Here is an 18,594-nt window from a genome sequence, read left to right as displayed (position 1 = left end):
TTACATTATTTTAATTACTTCCAACTCTCCCTTCCTTTATAAGTACAGATTGTTTACATGGATATCTCCAAGGCCAGCTGCCTTTATTTTTTTCCCTGACAAAATATTATATGTAGAATTAGCTATTTTTCATTGCTTGCTTGGAATATGTTCTAGAAGTAAAAATAGTAGACCAAAGAATATGAATGTTTCTAAAGGTCTCTGATAAATGTTATCATATATACCCATTTAATTCATCTTTAAATTACTGACATTTAGGCCAACAACTACTGTTTGATATTGATACAACGATAGAGACAGGAGGCAGAGAAATTCTAGGCAGACAGGTGTGGGTCCCTGGTGAAGTTCCACCCTCAAGCTGAAAAGCCTGAGACCGTGGCCCAAAGTGAGAACTTCTCTGCCTGTTTTCCAGCTCAGATGTTGCCTTTTCCTAAACTACCCATGGCCCCACCCCGCCTCATCCTGTGCCTATAAAGACCCCAGACTCAATCAGCAGAGAGGAGAAGCAGCTGAATGTTAGAGAGAAGTGACTTGACTTCAGAGGGACAGCTTGATGGAGTAACTTCGGAGAAAATCCAGCCCGACTTCAGGGGAAGATCATCTACCCCTCCTCTGTCCCCTTTTCAGCTCTCCTCTCTTCCCACTGAGAGCCACTTTCATCGGCAATAAAATCATCCCTGCATTTACTATCCTTCAATTAGTTCATGTGACCTCATTTTTCCTGGACACCAGACAAAAGCTCAGGAGCCATGTGTGTGGATACAAAAGGCTGTTACACTGGCCCTTTGCCCTCGCTGGTGGAGGGCAGCCGCAGGCCCACTGAGCTGTTAACACTTAAGCCGCCTGTGGAGAGCAGAGCTAAAAGAGCACTGTAACATGCCCTCTGGGGCTTTGGGAGTCACAGGCACCCCTCCTGGATGCTGCCATGGGGCCTGCACAGAGTTCGTTCCTGCTGGCGCCCAAAAGCACTTGCTCTGGCTCCTGCACCCATTCACCTGTGCACGCCCTCCTACGAGGTGTGGAAGGCAACAGGCCCAAATGAGTGGAGTTTGATCCCACTGGCGCCATAACGGCTGGTCAGTTCCAGTGCTCCTGCACTACAGTTCCCACCTCCTTCGCTCGTGTGCTCCCTCCCACAAGGAGTTGAGAGCTATAGGCTGATTAAACAAGGCAGCTCGTCGCAAAGGGGTCCTGCAAAGGGGTCAGGGAAATATCTTGCTTCAATATCATTTGAAAGGTAAGATATATTCACCATAGTAATAAAGAAATACCTAAATACTTATATAAATATTCAAGACTAAATACTTCTGATACAACAGAGCCAAGGTTCTGAATAACCCAGGTATTTAACCATTTGAGGAAATGCCATACTGTTTTCCAAAGCAGCTGTACCCTCTTACATTCCCACCAATAGCATTTGAAGGTTTCAATTTCTCCACCTTTTTGCCAACACTTTTGTGTTTTTTTTTTTTTTTTTTTGAGACGGAGTCCTGCTCTGTCACCCAGGCTGGAGTGCGATCTCGGCTCACTGCAAGCTCCACCTCCCGGGTTCATGCCATTCTCCTGCCTTAGCCTCCCAAGGCGCTGGGACTACAGCCGCCCGACACCACACCTGGCTAATTTTGTTTTTGTATTTTTAGTAGAGACGGGGTTTCACTGTGTTAGCCAAGAAGGTCTCCAACTCCTGACCTCGTGATCCACCTGCCTCAGCCTCCCAAAGTGCTGGGATTACAGGCATGAGCCACTGCACCTGGCCTGCCAACACTTGTTATTACCTGACTTTTAAAAGTAGAGCTATGTAGTGGGTGCAAAGGACAATCTCACTGTGGTTTTGATTTGCATCTGGATCCCTCCATGCCTTATGATGCAGAACATCTCTATATGTGCTTCCTGGCAATTGCATATATTCTTTGGAGAAACGTCTATTCAGATCTTTTGCCTATTTTTAGAGTGGGCTGTTTTTATTGTTAAGTTGTAAGTGTTCTTTATGTATTTTAAACACAAGTGCTTTACTGAAAATTTCATTTGCAAATATTTTTTCCCATTCTGTGGTTTGTCTTCAATTTCCTGTTAGTGTCCTTTGAAGCAAACGTTTTAATCTTGATGTTGAACAATTCATCTATTTTTAAAGATGTTTTGCCTCTTATATTTAGGTCTTCAATCCATTTTGGATTAATTTTTGTATACTAACTCAATATGAGGTAGGGGTTCTACTTCATTCCTTTACATGTGAACCCCGGTGTTTCGACACCATTTGTTGAAGAGATTATTCTTTCTACCATTGAATTATTTTGGCACCTTTGTCAAAGATCAATTGACCATACATTTTTGGGCTTATTTCCGGATTCTCAATTCTATTCTGTTGATTTATATGACAATTGTTTTGCAAGTACTACACTGTATTTGATTACAAGTCTGTTTGTAATAAGTTCTGAAAGATGGAAATATGAGATCCAATTCTGGATTTTTGTGGGTTTGTTTGGTTGGTTGGTTTTGAGACAGAGTTTTGCTCTGTATCCCAGGCTGGAGTGCAGTGGTGTGATCAGAGCTCACTGCAACCTCCACCTCCTGGGCTCAAGCTATCCTCTAACCCCAGCCTTCTAGGTACCTGGGACTAGAGGCACATGCTACCATCAGCTAAAAAAAACTTTTTTGTAGAGATGGGGGCCTCACTATATTTCTCAGGCTGGTCTTGAACTCTTGGGCTCAAGTCATCCTCCTGCCTTGGCCTCCCAAAGTGTTGGGATTACAGGTCTGAGCCAATGTGACTGGTGTGTTTTTTTTGTTTGTTTTTTTCGTGTGTGTGTGTGGGGGTGGGGATGTGTCTGTGTGTTTAGATTACTTTGGCTATTCTGGGTCCCTTAAGTTTCCATATTTTCCAAATTTTAGGATCAGCTTGTCAATTTCTGATAAAAATACAGCTTGGACTTCGGCAGGAATTGTGTTGCATCTTTAGACTAATTTGGGAATTACATGATTTGGGTGTGTCCCCACCCAAATTGCATGTTGAATTGTAGCTCCCATAATTCCCACGTGTGTGGGAGGGACCCAGTGGGAGGAAACTGAATCATGGGGGCGGGTCTTTCCCATGTGGTTCCTGTGATAGTGAATAAGTCTCAGGAGGTCTGATGGTTTTATAAAGGGGAGTTCCCCTGCAAGAGCTCTCTCTTGCCTGCTGCCATGTAAGATGTCCCTCTGCTCTTCCTTCATCTTCTGCCATGATTATGAGGCCTCCCCAGCCATATGGAACTGTGAGTTCATTAAAGCTCTTTCATTTATAAACTACTCAGTCTTGGATATGTCTTCATTAGCAGTGTGAGAACAGACTAATACAGGGAAGCAGTGCCATCTTAAGTTTTTCAATTCACAAATATAAGAAACTTTCCATTTATCTGGATTTTCCTTAATTTCTTTTTTCAGTGGTTTGTTTCACAATACAAGTTTTATACTTCTTTTGTTAAATTTACTAACATCAGTGTCAGCACACGCAACCCCAGGGCCCAAGGACAGACATACTCAGCCCACCACTGCCACCATTAGGGCCCAAAGACTGGCCCATGTGGCATCCTTGTCCCCAGAAAACCTCATTACAGCCTCTACCAATAACAGTACCCTAAGCCACTAAAGAAATCACAGATACCACCAATACTGTTTACAGCCAAAGAAATCATACAGTGACCACTACACTATCACATGCACCCAGAATCAAAGCCAAAGGGTCCTACTCAGCCAACAGCATGGATACATCTTCAGGAAAAAGTCTTCCCCTATGAAAGCAAATTCTAAAATTGGAAGAAGCGAATATTACCCTAGATGTTCAGATATCAACGTAAGGACACAGGAAACATGAAAAAGCAAGGGAATATGATACCTCCAAAGGAATACAATAATTCTGCAGCAACAGATCCCATCCAAAAGAAATTCACAACATTTCAGAAAAATAATTAAAAATTTTGATATTAAAAATACTCAGTGAGACACAAGAGTAATGTGAAAAACAACACAAAAAAATCAGAAAGACAATTAAGGATATAAATGAGAAATTTACCAAAAAGATGGGTATCATAAAAAAGAATCAGACATATTCTGGAATGAAGAATTCACTGAATGAAATGCAAAATGCATTCAAAAGCTTCAACAGACTAGATCAAGCAGAAAAAAGGATCTCAAAGCATGAAGAGAAGTCTTTTGAAATAATGCAGTCAGACAAAAAATTTTTTAAGTAATTTTAAAACATAGAGAAAGCTTTCATGATATATGGGACACAATAAAGTAACCAAATATCAAGATTATCAGTATCCCAAAAGGCAAAGAAATAATGAAAGGATTTGAAACTCTATTTAATGAAATAATAACTGAAAACTCCCCAAGTCTAGTGAGAGATACAGATATCCAGATACAGAAGGTCCAGAAATCCTCAACCAGATTCAATGCAAAACAGTATCTCTTCCATGATACATTATAGTCAAACTATCTAAAGCCAAATACAGAGTTTTAAAAACTGTAAGAGAAAAGTATCTAGTCATCTATAAAGGAAGTCCCATCAGACTAACAGTGGACATCTTAGCAGAAACCTCACATACCAGGGGAGAATGGAATCGTATTTTCAAAGGGCTGAAAGAAAAACACTGCCACTCAGTGGTACTATACCCAGTAATAATATCCTTCATTAATGAAGGAGAAATAAAGTCTTTCCCAGACAAGCAAATGCTGAAATTGACCAGTGGAATGCATTACCACTATATCCGCCCTATAAGAAATGTTCAAGGGAGTCCTAAACCTGGAAGCAAAAGGACAACATACACCATCATGAAAACATGTGCAAGTATAAAACCTACTGATAAGGCAAACACACAAATGAGGAACAGAAAAGACTCAAATGTTGCCACTGAAGGAAAACACCAACTACAAAGATAAACAATATAAAATAGGAAGGAACAAGGAACATATAAAACAACCAGAAAGCAATTAATGATATGACAGGAACAAAACCTCATATATCAATAATAACCCTGAATGTAGATGGATTAAATGCTCCACTTAAAAGATGGAGGCTGGCGGCCAGGCACAGTGGCTCACGCCTGTAATCCCAACACTTTGGGAGGCCGAGGCGGGTGGATCACGAGGTCAGGAGATCAAGACCATCCTGGCTAACACGGTGAAACCCTGTCTCTACTAAAAATACAAAAAATTAGCCGGGGGTGGTAGCAGGTGCCTGTAGTCCCAGATACTCGGGAGGCTGAGGCAGGAGAATGGCATGAACCTGGGAGGTAGAGCTTGCAGTGAGCTGAGATCATGCCACTGCACTCCAGCCTGGGTGACAGAGCGAGACCCTGTCTCAAAAAAAAAAAAAAAAAAAAGATGGAGGCTGGCTGACTGAATAAACATATGACCCAAATATATGATGCCTGCAAGAAACACACTTCACCCTTAAAGACACAAATAGTCTGAAAGTAAAGGGATGGAAAAAATTGTTCCATCCAAATGGAAACCAAAAACAAGCAGGAATAGCTATACTGTTATCACATAAAACAGCTTTAAGTCAAAAACAGTAAAAAGACATTTTTATCAAGTGGCTGGCAAGATGGCTGAACAGGAACAGCTCCGGTCTGCGGCTCCCCACGAGATCAACACAGAAGGCGGGTGATTTCTGCATTTCCAACTGAGGTACCCAGCTCATCTCACTGGGACTGGTTAGACAGTGGGTGCAGCCCACAAAGGGCAAGCTGAAGCGTGGTGGGGCATTGCCTCACCCAGGCAGCACAAGGGGTCGGGGAACTCCCTCCCCTAGTCAAGGGAAGCCGTGAGGGACTGTGCCATGAGGGACGGGCGGTGCTATTCAGCCCAGATACTATGCTTTTCCCACGGTCTTCACAACCCCGCAGACCAGGAGATTCCCTCTGATGCCTACACCACCAGGGCCCTGGGTTTCAATCACAAAACTGGGCGGCTGTTTGTGCAAGCTAGCCGTAGGAGTTTTTTTTCATACCCCAGTGGTGCCTGGAACAACCAGCGAAACAGAACCATTCACTCCCCTGGAAACGGGGCTGAAGCCAAGGAGCCAAGTGGTCTTGCTCAGCAGATCCCACCCCCATGGAGCCCAGCAAGCTAAGATCCACTGGCTTGAAATTCTCACTGCCAGCACAGCAGTCTGAAGTCAACCTGGCAGGGAGGGTCATCCACCATTATTGAGGCTTGAGTAGGTGGTTTTCCCCTCAGAGAATAAACAAAGCCATGGCAGCTTGGCAAAGCTGCTGTCACCAGACTGTCTCTCTAGATTCCTCCTCTCTAGGCAGGGCATCTCTGAAAGAAAGGCAGCCCCAGTCAGGGGCTTATAGATAAAACTCCTATCTCCCTGGGAGAGAGCACCTAGGGGAAGGGGCGGCTGTGGGCGCAGCTTCAGCAGACTTAAGCGTTCCTGCCTGCCGGCTCTGAAGAGAGCAGCAGATCTCCTAGCACAGCACTCCAGCTCTGTTAAGGGATAGACTGCCTCCTCAAGTGGGTCCCTTACCCCAATGCCTCCTGACTGGGAGACACCTCCCCGCAGGGGTTGACAGACACCTCACACAGGAGAGCTCCAGCTGGCATCTGGCAGGTGCCCCTCTGGGATGAAGCTTTCAGAGGAAGGAACAGGCAGCAATCTTTGCTGTTCTGCAGCCTCTGCTAGTGATACCCAGGCAAACAGGGTCTGGAGTGGACCTCCACCAGACTCCAGCAGACCTACAGCAGACGGGCCTGTTGGAAGGAAAACTAACAAACAGAAAGGAACAGCATCAGCATCAACATCAACAAAAAGGAGGTCCACACAAAAACCCCATCTGAAGGTCAACAACATCAAAGACAAAAGGTAGATAAATCCACAAAGATGAGGAAAAACCAGTGCATCTTCCTCTATCCCTTTATTTTTAGCCTATGTGTGTCTTTGCATGTGAGATGGGTCTCCTGAATACAGCACACTGTTGGCTCTTGACTCTATCCAATTTGCCAGTCTGTGTCTTTTAATTGGGGCATTTAGCCCGTTTACATTTAAGGTTAATATTGTAATGTGTGAATTTGATCCTGTCATTATAATGCTAGCTGGTTATTTTGCCCATTAGTTGATGCAGTTTCTTCATAGTGTCAATGGACTTTACAATTTGGTATGTTTTTGCAGTGGCTGGTACCGGTTTTTCCTTTCCATATTTAGTGCTTCCTTCAGGAGCTCTTGTAAGGCAGGCCTGGTGGTAAAAGGATCAATGCAACAAGAAGGGCTAACTATCCTAAATATATATGAACCCAATACAGGAGCACACAGATTCATAAAGCAAGTTCTTAGAGACTAAAAAGAGACTTAGACTCCCATACAATAATAGTGGGAGATTTTAACAACCCCACTGTCAATATTAGATCAATGAGACAGAAAATTAACAAGGATATTCAGGACTTGAACTCAGCTCTGGACCAAGCGGACCTAATAGACATCTACAGAACTCTACACCCCAAATCAACAGAATATACATTCTTCTCAGCACCACATCGCACTTATTCAAAAATCAACCACATAATTGGAAGTAAAACACTCCTCAGCAAATGCAAAAGAATGGAAATCATAACAAACAGTCTCTCAGACCACAATGCAATCAAATTAGAACTCAGGATTAAGAAACTCACTCAAAACCACACAACTACATGGAAACTGAACAACCTGCTCCTGAATGACTGCTGGGTAAATATCAAAATTAAGGCACAAATAAATAAGTTCTTTGAAACCAATGAGAACAAAGACACAATGTACCAGAATCTCTGGGATACAGCTAAAGTAGTGTTTAGAGGGAAATTTATAGCACTAAATGCCCACAGGAGAAAGCAGGAAAGATCTAAAATCGACACCCTAACATCACAATTAAAAGAACCAGAGAAGCAAGAGCAAACAAATTCAAAAGCTAGCAGAAGACAAGAAATAACTAAGATCAGAGCAGAACTGAAGGAGATAGAGACACGAAAAACCCTTAGGTCCTTACAAAAATTTTTATCATTGGCCCACTGTAACAATTCAGTATACAGGATCATCTATAATTGCTTTCTAGTTTATTAGTAGTAAACATGAAACATCAGGCAAAATTTTTCAAAAAGTGCATGTATAGTGCTCATTTTTCCATCGCTAGGAAGCCCAAATTTCTAACTAATTTTCTTAAACATCAGGACTACTCTGACATTCTTCTTTCAACTCTTTCAAGTGAATCACATTCAATGTGAATTTAGTTTTTCACCATCTTTAAGATATTAACTGTGTTAATATTTTAATTCATCATGAACTTATTTTCTTTCTCCTGAGTGGATGGACCATAGGTGCGCACCACTGCACCTGGCCAAAAACTATTTTGACCAGTTTTGTGTTATACTGAGCAAGAGAGAAATGGAAAACATCCTGGGAATCCAGAAGGGAATCATGAAAATAATTATAATAAAAATCAGTTTGTTATTTGGGCTTATCACCATGACAAGCTGAATAATATTTCTACTTTGTGTCTAGCAGGTTTTATACTATTAATTAATTCTGTCATTCATTCAGACAGCTGTATTCAGAAATCAGAATAAAGACCTAAAACACATAAAATACTTCACTTCTCCTACGATTAACACTTCACTTAACTTTCATTTCTACCATGCATTCATTTCCAAGAATTTTCATACCTCCTTTTTTCTTTTCTTTTCTTTTCTTTTTTTTTTGAGAGACAGTCTCACTCTGTCATGCAGGCTAGAGTGCAGTGGCGTGATCTCAGCTCACTGCAACCTCCACCTCCTGTGTTCAAGTGATTCTCCTGCCTCAGCCTCTCAAGTAGCTGGGATTACAGGCGCGTGCTACCACACTTGGCTAATTTTTGTATTTTTAGTAGAGACAGGGTTTGACTATGTTGGCCAGGCTGGTCTCGAACTCCTGACCTCAGGTGATCCACCCACCTCAGCATCCCAAAGTGCTGGGATTACAGGTGTGAGCCACTGCACCTGGCCACAACCCTCCTTTTAAGTTTTTCATTATAAATACTGATTTGAATTGTTTTGTGTATGTTTTACTTGTGGTAAAATACATATAAAATTTACCATCTTAACCATTTTTAAGTGTACAGTTCAGTGGTATTAAATACATTTGCATTTTCCTGCTACCATCACCACCATCTACCTCCAGAAAACCTTTCATCTTAAAAAGTGAAACTTTGTATTCTTTAAGCAATAACTCCTCATTCCCCTTCCTCTCTGCCCCTGGCAACCACCATTCTAGTTTCTGTCTCTATCAGTCTGACTACTCCAGGTACCTCATATAAGTGGAATCGTACAGTATTTGTCCTTTTGTGCCTGGCTTATAACCTAGCATAATGTCCTCAAGATTCATCTGTGTTATATAGCACATGTCAGAATTACCAGCTTTCTAAGGTTACTATATAATTCTACTTTTAAGTTTTTGAGGAACCATTATACTTTTTTTTCGAAAGTAACCACATCATTTTATATTCCTACCAACTGTGCACAAGGGGTCCAGCTTCTCCACACCCTCACTGGTATTTATTTTCTGTTTATTTGATAGTAGCCATTCTAACGGGTGGGAGGTAGTATGTCATTGTAGGTTTAATGATTAGTGATATTGAGCATCTTGTCATGTGCTTACTTGGCCATGCATATATCTTCTTTGGAGAAGTGTCTATGAAAGTCCTTTGCCCATTTTTAATTGTTTTTTGCTATTGAGTTGAAAAATTTCTTTATATATTCCAGATAGTAAACTCTTATCAGGGCTGGGCGTGGTGACTCACACCCGTAATCCCAGCACTTTGGGAGGCCGAAGTGGGCGGATCACCTGAGGTCAGGAGTTCGAGACCAGCCTGGCCAACATGGTGAAACACTATCTCTACTAAAAATACAAAAAAAATTAGCCAAGTGTGGTGGCATGTGCCTGTAATCCTAGCTACTTGGGAGGCTGAGGCAGAAGAATCACTTGAACCTGGGAGGCAGAGGCTACAGAGAGCCAAGATTGTGCCACTGCACTCCAGCCTGGGTGACAGAGCGAGACTCTCTCTCTCTCAAAAAAAAAAAAAAAAAAAAAACCTCTTATCATCTATGTGATTTGTAAATATTTTCTCCCATTCTGTGGGTTGCCTTCTCACTCTGTTGATTGTACTCTGACAGAGTGGTTACTTTGGAAAAAAACAGAGTAAGAAGGCAACCCACAGAATGGGAGAAAATATTTGCATCTTACTCTGTTGATTGTCAAAGTACAGACAATCAATGGAGTAAGAAGGCAACCCACAGAATGGGGGAAAACATTTGCATGAAACATTTATATATTTATAGTGTTTATAATGAAAAATTTTAAAGGAGGGATGAAAATTCTGAGAAAATATTCTCGTTTCATGTATAGAAGTGTTTAACTCTCACATAGTCCAATTTATCTTTTGTTGCCTGTGCTTTTAGTGTCATGTCTAAGAAACCATTGCCAAATCCAATACCATGAAGGTTTTCCCCTATGTTTTCTTCTGGTTTTTTTGTTTTGTTTTGTTTTTGAGACAGGGTCTCACTCTGTCACCTAGAATGGAGTGCAGTGGCACGATCTCAGCTTACTGCAACCTTTGCCTACTGAGTTGAAGAGATTCTCCTGCCTCAGCATCCTGAGTAGCTGGGATTACAGGTGTGTGCCACACACCACCAAGCCCAGCTAATGTTTGTATTTTTAGTAGAGATGGGGTTTCACCATATTGCCCAGGCTGTTCTTGAACTCCTGAGCTCAAGTGATCCACCCACCTTGGCCTCCCAAAGTGCTGAGATTACAGGCGTGAGCCACTGTGCCCAGCCTTCCCCTGTGTTTTCTTCTAAGAATTTTATAGCATTAGCTCTTACATTTAGGTCTTTGATCCATTTTGAGTTAGTTTTGTATATAGAGTAAGAAAAGGACCCAAATTCATTCATGTTGAAAAGGCTGTCTTTTCTCCACTGAATATTTTAGAAACTCTTGTCAAAAGCCATTTGACCATAAATACAAGGGTTTATTTATGGGCTCTCTATCCTAGTCCATTGGTCTATATATGTGCAGTACCACACTGTTTTGAAAACTGTGGTTTTGTAATAAGTTTTGAGATGAGGAGGTATAAGGCTTTCAACTTTCTTCTTCTATTTCAGGATTGTTTTGACTATTTGGGACCCCCTTGAAATTGCATGAATTTTAGAATAAATTTATCTATATCTGCAACAAAATGTATTTGGGGATTTTGATAGGGATGGCATTGTATCTGTAGATCACTTCAGGTAGTACTGACATTTCCTTCTTTCATTTTTCTTTTGTTCACCAGAGATGGAGTCTTGCTGTGTTGCACAGGCTGGGCACAAACTCCTGGGCTCAAGTGAACCTACTGTCTCAGCCTCCCAAGTAGCTGAGAGGTACTGATATTTTAACCATATTAGGTCTTCTAGTCCCTGACACAAGATATCCTTCCATATATTTGTGTCTTTTTTAAGCTCTTTCAGCAACATTTTATAGTTTTCAGTGTGCAAGCCTTTGGCCTCCTTGGTTAAATATATTTCTAAGTATTTTAGTCTTTTTGATTCTATTGTAAATGAAATTGTTTTGCCTGGAATTTACATAAATGGTGCCATTATGTATATTGTTGCAACTTTCCTTTTTACCATTATTGTGGTATATACATCTGTACCAAAAGTCTTAACAACACGTACAGGAAGGACACACAGCATTATCAGGTTAGCTGCCACCACTTGGGAGAAAGTAGAACAGGATGATGTAAAGAAAGGACTTCGTTTAATCTATGTATTTTTCTTTTTAAGTAGGAGACCTGTATGGAAAATCTGCAACATCTGCTGTACTTTCCTTATGAGAAATATCTTATAATTTAAACTTCTAAAAATTAAACAGAAGAACTCCGGAAATGTAGGGCGCCTAAAGCTTTACTGTGTGCTCAATAAAGCCTTTGCCTGCACTATCTCCAGAGTCATTAACCCAGACCAGCTTGTCACCTGTAGGCTAATTTTTTTCTTGATGTGACAGTGGGTGATCTGGGAAACTAAGTTAACAATCACAGCTCTCCCGTCTATGACCCTAAAAGCAGACAATAGAGCCATACTACTGAAATCTTTCTACCAATGAGCCTTTACTTCACCATGCTGTTCAACCTGCCTCCTTTCATAATACTGATGTCAAATGAAAGTAGCTCAATTTAAATATGCCTAGGAAAAAAGGGGCTACACTATCATGTGCATATGCCTTTCATTGGGCTACTGATGCTCTGACAGTAGCTGAGCCAATAAATATAGGAAATCATTTCTGATATTATATACTAAGGTGGATATTTTCCAGGGAAATTTTTAATGCACTAATTTTGATGTGTTTTAAAAACAGCCCTGTTTTCCTCATAAGCTAAAAAGTGAAGCTGGAGATAATTCTACAGAAAAAAATTTAAAAGATACCACGTAGGCAGTCAGGCCAGAGGTCTCTAGTTTTCAACATGGAATCTAAAACAAGCATAAAGAAGCAACGCTCGCCTGTGATCCCAGCACTTTGGGAGGCTGAGACAGGAGGTTCACTTGAGCTCAGGTGTTCGAGACCAGCCTGGCCAACATGGTGAAACCCCATCTCTACTAAAAATACAAAAATTAGTTGGGTGTGGTGGCGTGCACCTGTAGTCCCAGCTACTCAGGAGGCTGAGGCAGGATAAATCACTTGAACCTGGGAGGCAGAGGCTACAGTGAGCCGAGATCACACCACTGCACTCCACCTGGGCAACAGAGCAAGACTCCATCTCAAAAAAAAAAAAAGAAAAGAAGTAACCGCTCTAAAAAGTAATCTAGACACTTTTCTCTATTAAGGTAAGGCATTACTTAAAAGAACATCGTATCAGAATATCAGATTACAGTAAGGCTTCAGTGGTGACTCAATACAGAACTGAAAATTATGCTAAAGTCTACATTTTTGTAAAGTTAATCTTCCCCCAGAAAAAAAAAATGCTACATTGTAATATTGATACTCTTTACTATTCACTTCCTATAATTTGCTACTCAACCTGATCTCTGGTTAAATGTCCACTTAAAAAGCTGTTTTTCTGAAATGACCATGTCAATAGGTGGAATGCAGAGAGTCACACAAGATCTCATGAGACAGCTGTTTAACTCCATCATAGCTTTCATTTTAAGAGAGCTGAGTGAAGTATCTTTCAGTATCTAACATTTTAGCAATTTTGGCGTATACAGTGAATCACAACATTTAAAGAAAACCAAGGAGACTACTCTTAGTTCATGGACTGACATCATTGATTTGTGAGTCTGACACCACACAAGAATGTCAGCTTCTCCAGGGCAACAGCTTGGAACTGATCTGGCGCACAGTAGGCATGCAACAATTATTTGCGGAATGAATGAATTCTCATGAATCTTCAACTTGTGATATTTTCTCACTGAGATCAAGAAACTGCCGTACCCCTCTCAAGCCACACCAGGTCTTATTTGTGTGAAATTATATTGTTTTGATGTTCATATCCTATTTCAATATTCTGATAAAAATTCACTTGTTTCCCCCAAAACAAAATGACATTTCAATGCAACTTAGCCATAAGAAGAGAAATGTAGATAAACAGAATATTCATTATACTAACTATATATTAATAGCAACCTCGTTGAGTCCAGGCTGAAAATACAAAGGCATACGACTTAAAACAGCAACTCTCAATGGTATTTTTCTGGCACACTCCGATCACAGTTTTAAACATATCACTCATACTACAGTATAAACACTGAAATCTTACTGTAATATTGTTCACTATAGACTACAATTCCAACTATGGCAGTTCTATCTTGGACCCTATATCCAAGGGGTTTAAGTTCTTTAAAACAAAAAGAATGTCACCACAAGGTAAGTTTAGCCTCAAGAATGTCTTGCAGCATGAGATTTAAAGATAATGTTATGTGAGGCTTCAGATTATTTGTTTTAAAAAGATGGTTACCTACCACCACTATCATACATTTGGAATTGTAATTCAAAATGCTCTTCTCTGTAACAAAGGCGAAAGTATTACTTCTCATAGCATAAAAGAAAAATGAATCAAGTATCAGAAAGTGAGTTTAGGATGTGGCTAAATCTAGAAATGTATTTCCTAATAAACATAAGAGAACAAAAATTTCCATTTCCATTCAGCTTCCTAAAGAAGATGAAAAATACATAGAGGTGCTATAAATTCAAAAGATGAGAGTCACTGAACAGCTTAAAAATGGCTTTAAATATTCATAGATAATATCATGATTACCAAGAAAATAAAGAAAGAAAACTCACCGAGAACACTGACCCATTGTTTGATGCTACTACAGTATGAACTTTATCATGCAATTTTATTGAGAGCTCCCAGTTGGCTATGTCTGGTTTAATAACAGGCATTCTGAAGTAGAATGAAAAGAAAAAGAGTTAATAATTTTATATTATTATTTCTCAATAAACTAATTTCCCTTTGATATAAAATGCGCAGGCTAAAACTGCCATTGAATGTATTTGCGAACATTTTAAACACCTATTCTAAGAATCATCATGTAGTCTATGAATCTGAATTGCTTAATTGTTACAGTCATTCACAAATTCATCTGCCTGAAGCAGTATTAGTTTTTTTCAATATTTGGTTACTATTCAAAATGGTTTTTTTAAAAAAAAATTACAATGAAATAAATAAGTATGCCATGCCTTAAACTTCAGAGACATAAAATGAATTACTGAGTTAGCATGATGGGGCCTGGAGAATCATTTTGTTCTTTATAGGTGATGAGACTAAAAATGTATTAAACAATGAACCTCTCTACATTATTCTACTTATAAGATAATACAGAATGTTTCTTCATGATGTCAATTAGAAGAGAAATATCTTAGTACATTAGCTAGGATACAATTTTTTTAATTATTATTATTTTTTAGAGACGGAATCTCGCACTGTCGCCCAGGCTGGAGTGCAATGGTGCGATTTCCGCTCACTGCAACCTCTGCCGCCTCCCAGGTTCAAGTGATTCTTCTGCCTCAGCCTCCCGAGTGGCTGGGATTACAGGCGCCCACCACCACGCCCGGCTAATTTTTTGTATTTTTAGTAGAGATGGGGTTTCACTATTTTGGTCAGACTGATCTGGAACTCCTGACCTCATGATCCACCCGCCTCGGCTTCCCAAAGTGCTGGGATTATAGGCATGAGCCACTGCACCCGGCCAATATAATTATTTTTTGCAAAAAAAAAAAAAACTATACTTATTTTATAATATTACTAAAAATTCACGAAATTTAAAAAACGAATTTAAACATTACTCAGATACCCACTTATTATGTTATTATATAATAGGACAACATCAAAATTTTGCTAAAATAAAGCACAGCCACACACACACACACACACACACACAAAACCCTAAATGACTTATGAGTTCAACAAACACTAAGTACTTGGCTCTAAGTTTTGGGGCACCACAGAGAAATAAAACACAGTCCTCATCTTGGAAACTTACACACTATTTCTTTTCTAGCCCTGGTTTTCCCCATCACCTAAAACCCCCCAGAAAGGACTCCATATCTATGAACAATGTTAGTCTTATCATACGGGTCTTTTCTTGCATATTATCAGTATTACATGGTTCAGAAAATCTGTATCAAGCAGCCAAAGACAAAAATGTTTTTAGAATATAAATGTTTCCCACGACTTTTTAAAGTAACAAAATTTAATGATTTCAGAATTAACCTAATTTAAGTATTGCATATTTACACTTGTGAAGTAATATTTACCAAGTACTAAACATCAGCATTTTGTAGTATCTGGGCTCCAGCTTAAACCACAGTTCTGAAAAAATGTTCCAAGTTATGTTTTCATTTAAACCCACCAAATTTCAAAAGAAGTCTCTGTGTATTCAGCATTAAAAAAGTCAGAGTCACAAAAACTATGCTTCTAATCAAATCACCTCTAGATTCAATATCTGATCATTAATATTATTAATTTAAGTACATATTTGTATTTGACCTACCACTTCTTGATCTGCATTATTCTGAAGATAAGGATATGTTTTAAATACCATGGAAGTAAAAATAAAAGTAAAAAAATGCATCAACAATAATGCACACTGTACAGACAGGCCTTGACGATTCTTTCTGGCAGTGTGAAAAGAACTGTTTCAGGGGATAGAGCCTCACACAGAAGAGTATGAATGAATGGGGGTGCAGGGGAGTTGAGGGAGACAACACACAGTGGGGAGGGGAGGAGGAGAGGGAAAGAAAAGGAGGTCTGAGCAGAAAGGAAGAAGGGAAGAGAGGGCTTCTGTGCCAGTATTGCCTCTTTTTTTTCTTAGCACCTTTATTCTACAGGGCATTTATTTGTTTATATGTTTGTCTCCCAGTGTCCTGGGGGCTCCTAAAAGACCAAAATCATTCCTTATTTTTGTATCCCCAGCTCCTAGCACAGGATGGAGACAAAGAGATGAGGGATAAGTAGAAAAGACTGTGAGGAGTGTCTACTATGCACCAACCATGTGTAGAAGAGGAGGCTGACTTGCCCAGGGGACAGAGCACAGGTGTGACAGGAGGAGCGTATGCCCCAAGCTCCTGGATACTCCCTGGGTGTCCCTGGACTACACCTATCATCTCGCTAAGACTTCATTTTGCTCACTTCGAATGGGATCAATACTCCAATTTCACAGGGGTGTTGTGATTGCAGAAACAGCCTCACATCTAGATGACCATGCAACTTAGCTTTCTTAAGTCTGTGCTTTCCTCAAGAATTATGTCACTACCTTGCTTATGTTCATTTAATGGTTTTCTACCTCACACCAAGTTAAATCTTTATTAACCTAACTACCATTCAATGCCTTAAAAGTAAGAATCCACCTTTTGCATTCAATTTTATTTCTGCTTATTCTCTGATTCGTCTATCTGGTTAGGACAGACTCTTAAACCAAGCTACCATGAGGCACAGAGCAAGACAGTGGTTTTGAACTCAGGCCTTGATGAGTCACAGAAGCTGGCACAAAACCCGGAGCAAACTGTCTGTCTCAGTTTCCTTATGTATAAAAGATTGTAATAATATCTGCATTGATAGGGAAGTGTTGATTAAATTAGGTGTATACATGCTACAGCTTTTACTATGAGTAGTAGTCCCGGCTCTCGGCCTATATCCTTACTTTCCCCTTTAACTGAAACCTCTTTCTTTATAGAAACTTTGGATCCTCATCTCATCTCTCTGCTTCTCACACTAACAGATCTTTCAAGGAAAATATTGCCTCCTTCACGAATTGTTCCTTAATTATAGCATAAACTCAAGAGATCTTTCTTCCATTTAATCTATGTCATATGCTGTAATATTTTTCAAACTGTAGCAGCCTGATGGAGTAGGGATTGAGAATTCCTTCTGTTATATAACAAGTCTCTGCTTCCAGAGGCATTGGAACATTGTTGATCCTGACATCCTGTTCCAACCCAGAACCCACTTTCCCACAGAAAGGGACCTTATAGATGGTGATGAGATAGTTGCCACTCTCCAAAACCTAAGTACTATTTATTTTTCCATTGTTTTATTTTGATTCACATCTGTTTCATATATATTATAATTTGTCCCAGGAGGGGCCTTATGGAAAGAGTACAGGGTTTTGAGTTAAAACATCCAGGTCTAAATCTCAGCCTGTTCTACTAGCAATGTACCTGAGAACTTATTCAATCTGTTTGAACCAACATTTCTACACCTGTAAAAGTGGATCAGAGCTAGGCAAGTGATAGGAAGCTACTGCTTCTTCTACAAACTTAACTCCTGCAGTGGCACTTTTCTAACAATTTTTTGTTTTTCTTTTAAGAAACATGATCTCACTCTGTCACAATGGCTGGAGTGCAGTGGCCCAATCATAGCTCACTGCAGTCTGGAACTCCTGGGCTCAAATGATCCTTCTGCATCAGCCTCCTGAGTGGCTGGGATTACAGGTGTGTGCCACCACCAGATCTGGCTTTTTTTTTTTTAAGAGATGGGGTGGGTCTCTCTATGATGCCCAGACTGGTCTTGAATTCCTGGCCTCAAGGGATCCTCCTGCTTTGTCCTCCCAAAGTACTGGGATTACAGGTGTGAGTCACAGTACCCAGCCTTTTTCTAACAATTTCTTTCAGGGTGATATGTTAACAGAATATAGGAAAAAGGCTTCACTGTGAAAGACCTCTAAATACCAAAAAAGAGTCAAAACTGCGGAATCTATTTGTAAGTTCACTCTTCTACAAACAAAATTTGCAAAGATTCCTTCTGGCTTGACATAAGTTTGAAACTAGTTTTGTTCGGGTTTTTAAATAAAATGGATGGGTTGGGCATATATGCCAGTAACTGGCAGATATAAATATGCTCTGCAATAGAAATAAACTATAAATTTAAAAAAATACAAACCTGAAAGAATGCATGCTCTATTTCTGAAAAATCATTGAAAATACATTTATAATACTTACTTTGAAACATTCTTATTAATTTAACCAGCACAGACAGATTTATGATAGTAACAATTACCTATAATTATGTGTTAAATGTTTAGAAAAGAATTATACAGATTCATTAAATTCAAAATAGTCTCAAAGAAGATTTTTAT

At 39.8% G+C, this 18,594-nt stretch overlaps 1 protein-coding gene across 2 annotated transcripts in view; it reads right to left on the bottom strand.

Annotated features, from left to right (window-relative positions):
- The window catches only part of PCCA (propionyl-CoA carboxylase subunit alpha), a 454,909-nt gene that overhangs the window by 150,715 nt on the left and 285,600 nt on the right, over positions 1-18,594 (bottom strand). For both annotated transcript variants that reach the window (XM_054445844.2, XM_054445846.2), the window contains exon 19: positions 14,300-14,402. In XM_054445844.2, the coding sequence (XP_054301819.1) occupies positions 14,300-14,402 (103 nt within the window). The remainder of the gene's footprint in view (positions 1-14,299; positions 14,403-18,594) is intronic.

The sequence above is a fragment of the Pongo pygmaeus genome, chromosome 14 (genome assembly GCF_028885625.2).
Source record: "Pongo pygmaeus isolate AG05252 chromosome 14, NHGRI_mPonPyg2-v2.0_pri, whole genome shotgun sequence".
In the NCBI taxonomy this organism is placed as follows: Eukaryota; Metazoa; Chordata; class Mammalia; order Primates; family Hominidae; genus Pongo; species Pongo pygmaeus.
Note: the sequence above shows the minus strand (reverse complement) of the source record. Positions and strands in the feature narration are given on the sequence as shown.